The 11,894-nt window shown below is 44.2% G+C and overlaps 1 protein-coding gene across 2 annotated transcripts; it reads left to right on the forward strand.

Annotated features, from left to right (window-relative positions):
• Positions 1-4,267: 4,267 nt before the first annotated feature.
• On the forward strand, positions 4,268-11,164 carry ENSA (endosulfine alpha; the record flags this gene model as incomplete). Of its 2 annotated transcripts, XM_082648749.1 has the most annotated exons (4): positions 4,268-4,446; positions 6,113-6,238; positions 7,549-7,715; positions 10,442-11,164. In XM_082648749.1, exons 1-4 carry the CDS (start codon positions 4,390-4,392, stop codon positions 10,455-10,457), a joined length of 366 nt encoding a protein of 121 aa, XP_082504875.1. In that variant the 5' UTR covers positions 4,268-4,389. The 2 variants fall into 2 exon arrangements, with proteins under 2 accessions (XP_082504875.1, XP_082504876.1); XM_082648750.1 differs by lacking the exon at positions 10,442-11,164 and having other exon boundaries at positions 7,549-7,719.
• Positions 11,165-11,894: the final 730 nt, after the last annotated feature.

Below are 11,894 nucleotides of genomic sequence, written 5' to 3' on the forward strand. Positions count from 1 at the left end.
GTTCCTCCTCAAGGGCTGTAGATAATATCCTGAGCCATATCCTTGAGTTATTTTTCAGATATTAAAATCCCCACCAGGCAGAGAAAGTTAACTGCATGCTGACCACCAGCACACAGACCCCAGACCAGTTGGAACCAGAAGGTTGATGACTGAGATTCACAAAACATCACCATGTTACCTCACCATCACCAATTAGAGAATTGTGTAGGAGCTGATCACACAACCTATGACCCTCTCCCTCACACTGGCATTAAAACTCTTCTCTGAAAGCCATGGGGGGTAGGGAGGTTTGGGTCCTTTGAACACTAACTACACATTCTCCTGTGTGGTGCCCTGCAATAAACACTGTACTTTTCTTCATCACAACCCAGTGTCAGTATATAGGCTTTGCTGTGCATCCCGAGCACAGCAGACCCAAGTTTTGTTCGGTAACATGCCCAGCACAATACATAACACGTAATGAGTGCTCAATGAAATTTGTTGGATGAAAGAGGAGTCTTGCTGGGCTAGCAGGATCTCACTCCCTCTAGAAACTCTTGCTATAGATACTTTCTCCTCAGTCAGGGGTCAGTCACCCTCTAAACTTTTATAAGATAGGGTGGTCCTCTAAACTGTCTTCCTTTCCTCCTCCCTCCTGCTAATCTCCAATTTTCCTACTCATCCTCATAGTCCCAGTTTAGGTTCTCTAACATCTAAAACATTCCTTGACCAGCTCAGCCAGAAATTATCTTTGAAACACTTATAAATACAACTCATTTGGTAAGTGTCATACATTACCTAATATTATAGTTACTTCCACAGAGTGTGGTACCTTATATACTTAAATACACGTGTTGGTGACCTATAGCTCATTCCAACATATGGGTCACAGACACCCTGTCCTAACCACCTTCCCTATCATGCTCTGGAACTTCAAATTTTGTGACTTCACATTTGCTTGATTGTATCAACAGTGACTACTATAGCCATATCTGGCACCAATTATAATTATTATAGGCTAGAGCTCACCATAACCTACAATGTCTCCACCTTCCCAGATACAAACTGAAATTTCCCTCTCACTGCAACTTCCTATTCATCTGCCTCTCAGTCATTCCCACCAAATCTGAGCTTCATCTGTCTCATAACCAGTTCTTCAACTCTTTTCTACTCCTCCCAGTTCATCAATCTCATTCTGTCTTTCCTAAAGAGCCTAGATGCCACAGTCAGCTATTTCAACAAACTGGCAAACCATTCTAGACTTCCTCATTGTCCTCCCTCCACTGTTCCTTCTTTACCAGTCCTTCGTCCTGGTTAATTAACTCAGGCTGTCTGTTTTCTCCATCCCAAGGCAGCCAGGAATTACTGACCAAAGTCACAAAGCCATGCTGATTAGGACTACTACACATTCACTCTTATCTAATCTCAGGTAGATCTTTCTTGCTGTTTTACATCATTGCCATTTTCTATGGCACATTTTCTACCCCATTTTTCCTAGATCCTCTATCGCATGCATCATCCTTTTTATTCTCAAAAGATTAACCTCAGAAAAGCAAGTCCATTCAATATGACTTCTCTAAATGTTTAGCCACCTCAGAATCTCTCTGTACATTTCCCTTCCCATTCTTCCTTTTCAGTGGCCAAAGCCAACCTGTCTGCCTCTCTCTCTCTCCTGATCTAATGATCTCCTCTGAGACTTTAACTTTTTTTTAAATTGAAGTATAGTTGATTTACCATGTTGTGTTAGTTTCAGGTATACAGCAGTGATTCAGTTATGCATATGTGGTGTGTGTGTGTGTGTGTGTGTGTGTGTGTGTGTGTGTGTGTGTATATATATATATTCTTTTTCAGATTCTTTTCCCTTATAGGTTATTACAAACTATTGAGTATAGTTCCCTGTGCTATACAGTAGGTCCTTGTTGGTTATCTATTTTGTACATAGTAGTGTGTATATGTTAGTCCCAAACTCCTAATTTATCCCTCCCCCCTCTTTCCTCTTTGGTAACCGTAAGTTTGTTTTCTATGAGACTTTAATTATTTATCTCTTCTTTAAAGTAGTTAATTATATTTTTAGTTTTTCTCTCAATTAGCCCTTCCCCTTTTCTAAAACTTGCTTAAATCTTTCCTACTCTCCAAAAAAAGAGAGTTCTCTGCTGCTTCCTCTTCTGTTCATTGTCCTCATTCCTTTCTTTGCTTTATTGTTAAATATTGCTACCACCTCTTCACTCTTTAACCACTTGCAATTAGCTTTTGCCCCCTTCAACTTTAACTTCTCTGTTACTTCTCTCTTCTTATCACTCTGATCATTTGTCTCTGTGTCCCTTGCCAACTTTTCCCCAGGTTTCTGTCTTGGGACTTCTTTTTTTTTTTCTACTTTCTCCTTTGTTGATCCCATCTAATTCCACAACTTTACTTATAATTATGTGAAGAAGTCCAAATTTCATTCATATTTGGCTACTACTTTTATTCCAAACTCCAGATCTATATTTCCTAGAACGCTAAAATTTCAGCTATGGAGATCTCAGAGGTCATTTAACCTAAGTCTTCATTGCCTGGATATCTCCACCAAATGGCTCACTGGCTTTTAAAAAGTCAATGATTTCAAAACTGAACACCTCATTTTCTGTCTGCTTCCAATTCCATTTCCAAATCAACTCCTCTTCTTGAATTTGTTTCTACAAGTAGTCACCTTGAGTCACATGGTCTCCTCATTCCCTATATTCAGTCAGCTGCTAATCTAGTAGATTACATTGCCACAGACTCAATTACGTTCACTGTTTTCCATTCTAAACTATCATGTTTCTAGTTTAAATCCTAATTATCTCCTACCCAGAGTATTGCAGTGGACTCCTGGCTAGACTGTCCACCCCCACTATCTTTCTGCTTGGAATTCTGAATGATTTTTATTCATTACCACTAGATTAATCTTCCTAATGAACAGTTCTGATCTGCCACTCTCTGGCCTTAAAACCCTTAAATGTCTCCCCTGGATAACTAAATTATTCACTAGTTCCTTATCCTGGCATTCAGAGTCCTCCATGTTCTGGACTCAGTTCTATTTTTCTAGCCTTCATGCTGACCCCATCACCTAGAATACCCTTCCTTCACCTTTACCTGGCAAACTCCTAAATTCTTTAAAGCTGATTTCAAATACCCACCTCCATCACAAAGTCTATTTTTGTGGGGGGGACCCTAAACTGAATATGAACCTTCATTTGAACCCCTATACCACTTTATTAACACTTTTACTTCAATGCTGACCAGATTTTCCCTCGTATGATAATAATCTGTGTATTCTATGCTTCTCAAACTTTTCCATTAGAAGTGTACCTAATTATACAGGAAAATGAACAGCCCCAAGGCTATCTGTCACAACAGGCTGCCTGGAAAATTAAAATTTAATATGAATTTTTCAGTGTTATTAGTATTAGACTGTTTTAATATAAAAATGTAGTGCTTTTTGACTAACACTCTAGGAAGACGTGTCTATTTAATCTTGAGGATTTAAGGTACACCTGGCACACTGTGAAAACCCTCCCCACAAGCCCACTAAACTTTACAAGCCCACTAAACTTTCTATGGCAGAGACTGCCTTACTACATATGTATCCCCTGTAAAACTAAAACAGTACCGTCTTCAAATAGACGCTCAAAAAATATTGTTGAACTGTGACTCAGGATACGTTAGCAAGTATTTACTAAATGTTTACCAGGTACCTAGACCTGTACTGTTTCAAAGTGATCAAGTCTCCATGGGATGACTGTGAACAAGTAAAAAACTGTACATGAGTTAAATCATGAAACGTAAGCCATTTGTGTTCCGCAAGATGACTCAGTCTCTCCATTCCAGACCCCAAGTGACACATTGGAATAGTGTGTCTGACCTCTTAATTATTTTCTGGTGATTGATAATTTTCTGCTAACACTGCGCAAAGCTTAATCCTCTTCACCTGGAAATAAAAGGTTTCCATCATATCGCTCTCCAATTTGAAGCTCAGCAAAGCCTCCTGGGCGCGGGGCGGTGGAGCCGAAGGAAGTCTGACCCCATCAAAGGAGCAAAAATGCCAGAGCTACCAGCACCACCCCCTCACATCCCCCAAGGGCTTCCAATTGGTCCTTGTGGGTCACTCTCTTTCCGGGTTGGCCTTCCAGCTTGCCCGTCGCCTCCATAGAACCCACATTTAGCCAGCAACTATTGGTAGGTCGTTACGTCATTGCCCTATCTACCCCGCTCCCATTGGCTCCCATAGGAAGGGGCGGCCGCAACGTCACAGGCAAGAGCCGCCATTTTGACTGAGCAACCCTAGTGACAGGAGCTGAAGAAGCAGCGCAGGTTGTCCCGTTTCCCCTCCCCCTTCCCTTCTCCGGGTGACTTCCTGGGTCCCCTACACTCCACAGTCCCGGTCCCGCCATGTCCCAGAAACAAGAGGACGAGAACCCTGCGGAGGAGACTGGCGAGGAGAAGCAGGTGAAATGGAGGGGGTGCGGTGGGCGAGCTGGGGGCGACCGCGATGGGGCGGGAGACGGTCTCCCACCAGTGCGGATTGGTCGCCATGGTCTCGGGCTCTGCAGGGGTTGGCCACTTCTTGCGTCATGCAGGGTGAGCTTCAGTACGGATTGCTGCTTTGGCGCTGGTTAGCTGGATGGATTGTCAATCAATGCGGTTCTCTTCTTGATTGGCCAGTAGACCTACCGTTCAACTCATTGAAGTTGTGCTATAATTGGCCGAGCCTGGGCGCGGGGCGGGTGTTTAGAAAGACTGGGTGAATGAAAGGGGTTGGTGGTCCCGGGATGAGATGTGTGTTACTGGTTAGTAGGGGTAAAATGACCCAACCGCTAGGCTGGGGCTTGCATTCTAAATCCCCAGAAAGATACAAGTAGAGGTAAAGACGTTTAAAAAGGACCAGCACTGGGGGAAGGGAGAAGAGTAATTATTATCATGGCTAGTTTAAGGCGGCAACTTTCTCAAAGAGACCTGTTTTGACCGCTGGAGATGGTCTGTTGCCCACCTTCAAAGAGGACCTTACAAAATTGAAGAGGACTAGAGTTCCAAACAGAATAATGGAGGTTAAACCTAGAAAAGACGCCGACAGAGTCGTGACAAGAAAGACGCCACCATATTCCCCCCAGACTTCCAAGGTAGTGGGACTTAGTTAACCTGCAATTCTGTGATGAAAACACGCCACCCTCTTTGGGGGTTTGTATTTGACTTATAACATTTAGTACTGGATTCGGGTTCATGAAATACACCCGGTGTTATGTCTGTGCCAGGTTTTCAAGGGAAGGGAATGTAATTCCACTAAAAAGAGCCACAGATTGGCTTCATGTCCTTTTTTAAAAAGTCAGTAAAGAAAAGTGCAGCAGGGCCTACAAAAAGCAGGCAGGGAGTAACAGCAACAGTAAGAGCCCCCGCAAGCTAATTGAGCTCTTGGCATGTTCCCCAAACTTCCGTCACTAGGGAAGGTGTTGATTTTTTGGCAAAGCTGGTAGCTAAATACTAGTGAACCTACTGTACCTTAATTTTCTTGAGGTTAAAAAGTGTCATTTTAATCTCTGTTTACCTGTCACCTTCCTACTACAGTGTTTATGGAAGCAATGCTGTCCCATTACTAAGGTGGAGATGTCTGGAGATGGCTACATAGCTAGCCTCCTCCGTAGAGAGACTTATCTGCTGACTAGCTTAGGAGGGAACATCTCAGCAGTTATCCCCCTTGATTTCCCATTTGACCTGTACTGTGTTTTAGGGACAGCTAGGAAACTTTCATACTAATTTTGTATCACCAGAAGCCCTGTTGGCTCTTTTCTCTGTCTTTCCTAGCTTCTGTTCTGAGTGAGATATCGCTTGCTCTTTGAGTGAAGTATTGTGTTTAGGTTTAGGTATAGGTCACTCACAGGTCACTGGGGTGGTTCCCTGGGTTTCGTGTGAGAAGCAAGTTATCTTTTCTTCTCACAGTACAGTCATCTTGAGCTTTAGGGATCTGAACAAAGGTCTAGCTTTATTTAAGAACAGAGTGGAAATAGCATGTTTACTAATGGGTAGACCTCCAGGAAAAGGTAATAGTATAAAAGTTATCAGATATTAGAAGCAGTTGCTTCTTAGTGTTTAATTTTGTTGGCCCGTTTGTTTCCTCCAGGACACACAGGAGAAAGAAGGTATGCTCCCTGAGAGAGCCGAGGAGGCAAAGCTGAAGGCCAAATATCCAAGCCTAGGACAAAAGCCTGGAGGCTCCGACTTCCTCATGAAGAGACTCCAGAAAGGGGTACGGGGCACAATCTCTTACCCTCTTACTTCGGAGCCAAAGGGGGCCTTAGGGATGAGATCTGTGGAAGTTCTACTGAACACCAATATGAAGGTTTTGTTGTGGGGCAGTAGTAGAGAGAAATTAGAAACTTGTAAAAAGCAAGGCAAATATTGTAAATCCCTGAAATGGTATCGGTTATCTTCTGATTTCCCACGTAGGATATTAAGGCTTAATGTAGGGGCATTTGGGTATGGGGTTGGGGGAGTGAGGGAAGGATGTTAGAGTCTGGAATGCTGACAGCCTCCAGACATTTGCCTGTTTGGATGGTGGGAGTTTTAGGATTGCACATTTAGGATTAGAGCTAAATTTTGGGGTGTGTCATTTCAGAAAAAGATCAGCCCATCTGTCCTACAGATTTCCTCAACTTGAAATGAATAGTAGGTGTCTTTAGACCCTTGAAGTTAGCACCAACTACTAACTATGCTCCCTGAAGAGACTTATTTTTCCTGTCCAGAATGGTCCTTCTCCCAAGGCAGAGTCTTACCTTCATAGCCATCTAGCTCCTGATCAGGTTTCTCAGTCCTCAGAGGTACTGAAAGCTGACTGAGGGATTGTATGTCATTAACCTGGAGTGTGTTTCTCTATGTGGATGAAATGGAGAGGGAAGCAGATTCCTGTGGAGAATCCCGGTTACTGAGTCTTAGTCACAGATGATGATGTGATGCTGATTTGCAGTTTACCTTGCTGTAAGCAAGGCAGGCGTGGGCAGGCTGTCAGAGCCATGGAACGTGTGTGGGAGTGCTTGCAGTCAGAGGAAAGTACATTCTCATGAACAAGCCCAGTTTCTATTCATAGTCTGAGAGAATAATTTTTAATTTTGAGGTTGTTAGCTTGAGGTTGATCTCCTGCTGATAGCCCCAGATCGACCCTTCTATGTATCTTATTCATTTCTGTTTCCCCAGCACCAAGCCCATTGGAGGCTAATAGGTCCTTATAAGCCTTAGTGAATAAAGTCAGTAATTTGGTTGAACCATCCTGTACTCATGGGGCTACAAAAGATGTGGGTACAGAGGATGTAGGAGCTATCTCTTAACTCCAAAAATAACACCCTAATTGGGAAACTGCTTCCATACCTGAAAAAGTCAGAACACACTGGGGAGAAGACGTAAGTAAATGTAATTAATGCTAAGCTCTGTATGCATGAGACTAATCCAAAAGAGACTTGAAAGGTCTGAGCGTGGATGCAGGTTTATAGTGGATGTGAGTCTCCTTGTTTTTGAGGAAGACCAGAGCTCCTCACTCACCTAAACCTCCCTCTTATCTCTTAGCAAAAGTACTTTGACTCAGGAGACTACAACATGGCCAAAGCCAAGATGAAGAATAAGCAGCTGCCAAGTGCAGGACCAGACAAGAACCTGGTGACTGGTGACCACATCCCCACCCCACAGGATCTGCCCCAGAGAAAGTCCTCACTCGTCACCAGCAAGCTTGCGGGGTAACCGGGGCCCCTTTCTGCTCCCCTTCCTCACCCACTGGACTTTTGTATATCATAGGCAGGGATGGAATGGGCACCTAGTTATATCTTCTCAGCTTGCTAGCCAGAAATGACTGTGATTCTCCTGGGGGCTGCTGAGAAGGTAATGTGGGCTGAAGAGAGGCTCTGAGTTCATTTCTTTGGATAAGTTGAGATTTCCACACCCTCATGTAGCCCAGGTAGGGGCTCAGAAATAGGAGACTAGGATTGGATAATGCTGCAAACTCTTTTTCTTTTGTACAAAAAACTGGGGAGATGTGACTTCTACTTTTGGAAGAGAATATCCCAAAATTGGTTAGGCTAGGCCTTGGGAATAATATGACAGGTTTAACATCCCAAGGCTAACCTGACATGGTTGGTAAAGATAGATTGAATGGGATCTGTTTTCTGTGCTTTAAATGTTTTGTCCCTTGGGCTGCTACTGCTTCATGTTTCCATTATGGCAGGTGTAGAGAAGCCTCAAAAGGAAAAACTGATTTGCTTGCCTAAAACTATAATGCCCACTTAACCTCCTTTACTCAGTCAGTGTCTTTTACAGTTTGCCCTGGTTCTTAAATAATGTAAAGATTGGAAGATATAATTCACATAAAATGGGCACCTTCTCTCTCTCTTCCAGCATGTTGCTTTTTGAAAGTATCGTGGGATAGTGGAAAGAACACTGGGTTAAGAGTCAAGGTATCTGGGTTCTAGTCCCACTCAGTCTAGGCAGAATTGACATGTAACCTTGGTCAAGGCATTTAACCTCTCTGGATTTCTATTTCCGCCTCTGTAAAACAGTTGAATATAGATAAGATTGATTCTGATTCTAAAATCCTGAAAAAAACTGCTGTTCATTGTAAAGCCAAAAGTGAGGAAGGCCCATAGGTGAGCCTACAGAGGGGAACTATTTGAAGACTACACAGGGAGAGAAGTTGAGGTTTGGGGGTTATAAATTCAGGCAAGAGGGCCTCATAAGTATCATGGTCTTGAGGCTCAAGAAAAAAAATTCTAAGAAGCTAGCCATGAAAGCTCTTGCCTCTGCCCTCACCTGCTTTCCTACAATCTGGGCCCTTGCTGCTGAAAAGCTGCTCTGGCAGCCAAGCTGTGGGCCTAAAGAAACATGCTCAGTCATGCACATTTGGAGTCCCATATTTCAGATGTTATCAGCTGCCAGGTGTATTGTTAGGGAGACAAGAAGAAAAGGGATGAACTGAGCGAGCCTCCAGGGCTTAGTGCTACTGCAGGGCTGGAGCAGCAGGTTCTCAGGAGATGAATCACCTTGGAGGAAGCTGGGGAAGGTGGCTAGGGAGAAGGAGCACTGAGAAATCTCTGCCTTCCTAGAGCCCAGTAACCCAGCTCCCGTGCTCTGAGAAGTAGCAATGCTGATCGTGAACCAGGTGGGGGAAAGGGGCTGCAGGTGGCCAGCATCATCAGTCTAGTTATCACTGGCTTGGCCTGAATGTTACTGAATGCAGCCTGCTAGTTATCACAGAGAGAGCAGGGTGCGAACTAGCTGTTCAGGAGGGGAAGATTCTATAATCCTCTCTTGCCCTCTCAGCTCACCAGTTCTGATGTACCACACATCTGGCCTGATGAGGATGACTGATGAACTTGCTAATGCACGTGGGGGGGCGGTTAGGGTGTGTCTCTACTTCTTTCCTGACCAGCCATTCACTTTTCAGGCCATCATTCAGATTGGATAGGAAAAAGTTGGTGAGGAGGGAATGGAGAGAGCAGGATCCTGTGATTCCCTGGCCCCCAAACTCCTTGGCTGTCACTTGTAATTGTATATAATTTTTGTGTTTCTTGCTCCATTTCCTCATGCTGTCTTCCTTAGTCTAAAGTCCATGTGGGAAGGGGAAAATGCTGAACATCCTTGTATAGTTTCCTCAACTGTCCCAGACATGTTGTACATAGATATGTCATGTTATTATATATATAAATATATATATAATTTTGTACGTTTTCTTCACCTCCGATCTTCTCAAATTTTGTATTTTCTGTCTGAGCTGCTTTCTCTGTCGGTCAGTATGACTCCTCAAGACTGAGGCCACAGTGAGTCTGGTTTTTAGGAAGGAATAGAAGAAATAGGGAAATCAGAAAAACTGTTGGTCTCTCTCTCCACCTGGTCATCTTCAAGGCTAAGAAAACAAAGAAGCAAGCTACGTTCTGTATATGCCACCTGTTTCCACAGCGTGAAGTACATAGCTTCCATGGCAAAGAAGGGTCATTTCAAAATCCAAATCCAAATTGCTTTGATTAAACCTAGATTATTAAGTCCACTCAGAACAACATGTGTGCTGTCTGGCCCTGACCTCCGTGCAGTTACCACCTGATCACTGTGTGCCCCCAGTCCGTCTCCACTGCTGCAAGTGGCTCTGGCCATGCCTCTGAAACCAAGCCTGCTCTGAGCCAGGCAGCTTACACCCCTGAAAACCTCCAGTTGTTTTGATCTTGTCTAAAGAATTTGTTTTTGTTTTCATGGGTATCTCCAAAAAGACAGAGAACATTTTGTTTTGAAGACAGGAAAAGACTGAAATTCTTTTTTTTTTTTTAAACAACTCGCTGGATAGGATTGAGACATGTGCCAGGTAGCCCTAATGATTGTTAAGTGTGGAAGAGTGATGGGGTAGAGACTGGGGTGGGACTTAGGGTTCTTTCCCTTACTGCTTGACAGTGTTTTCTTTTTCTTCTGTGTTCGTCCGCAGTGGCCAAGTTGAATGATGCTGCCCGGGGCTCCGCCAGATCCTGAGACGCTGCCCCCCTGGGTCCTGTGCTGGCTCCTGCCCCTCCCTGCTTTTGCAGCCAGGGGTCAGGAGGTGGCTCGGGCGCGGGCTGGAGAGGCAGAAGCCCCTGCCCGTCGGTGTCCCAGCGCATGGAGCCCCTTGGGCTGAGCACCAAGACCTTGAACCTTTTTTGTTTTTCCTTTTTCTCCAAATAATTGTTGGGAGACATCTCAGTGAAATCCTGGGGGTGGGGTGGGGGGTTGGGAGGGTGGAGTGGGAGATTTGGGGGAATATGAATTAGGGCTTGGAGTTGATAAAAACATTCTTGGCTATCCTCCTTAACCATGTGGCTGGTGGGTGGGTGTGAGGAGGAGGAAGTAAAATGGACAAAAGATGAGAGGCTCTAATTCAGCTCTGTAGAAGAATGCCTTGCTTGCTTGGATGTGGCTGGGGACCTGGTGTCAGATAAAAGAAACTGACCGTCTAAATATGAAAGATGCAGACAGCTCCTCTGGTTCTGCAGAATAAGCTGAGAACTCAGTTATGCATTAAAAAAAAAAAGTGCTGTCCTTGAAATAGATTTGCTGCGGGAAGAAGGGCAGTGAGCGTGGGAGAAGGGGGCCATGAGCGTGGGGAGCCCCACAGAGCCCAGGGAACTTTTTCAGTTTGAAATAAAAAACAAAAGAAGACCCACCAAAAAAACCCAACCCAGAAATACTCTGAAGCAGTTGGTGTGTTTTATTGGGGTTTGGGGAAAGGGAAGAAAACAATACTGAAGACACCATTCAAGGGGAGAAGCCAGTGTGGGGCCTAAGTTTCTAAGGAACAGGGGCCCTTCATGTGGGATGTGTCTGGGTTCCCCGTTTCCCTAATTTACGGAGAGGGAGCAGGGACGTTGGCATTAGACCAGGACTTTTCCTGACTCCTGTCCAAGCTACTGTTTCCGTAGCTAATGCAGAAGATGCAGCCACCTCAGGTTTTGACTCACAAAATAAGGGGTTTGCGGTATTTGATCTAAATGGTTTATTGACACCTAAAGCTCAGTACAGGCTAAGCAAAAAAGGAAGCCTGCTTTTCCTTTTCCCTTTCAGTCTTCCATTCCTTCACAAGCTCTCATGTCTGTGAAGGAGAAATGTGACCTCTAGTAATAAGCCAAAAGGAACGCAAGCCTTTCTGCTAGTGGCCAGTAGGGGGCAGAGTCACTTCTTTCCTCATGATGTCCTAACCACTGGAATCCTGCCACTGAAAAAAGTTTAAAACTACTTGTGAGTGTAATATACAAAAGAAATGTTACCCAAGGAGAAACAAACTCACTTGTCTCCTCTCACACCAATCTACCATGTGTGAAGATTGAAACTTGCCCATTTGCCCAAGTTTGATTAGGAGAATTTATCATGGTGTTTTCCCAAATGTGATTGGCTTCTCAAATGAGTGT

The sequence above is a fragment of the Grampus griseus genome (genome assembly GCF_964374135.1).
Source record: "Grampus griseus genome assembly, chromosome: 1".
Classification (NCBI taxonomy): Eukaryota; Metazoa; Chordata; class Mammalia; order Artiodactyla; family Delphinidae; genus Grampus; species Grampus griseus.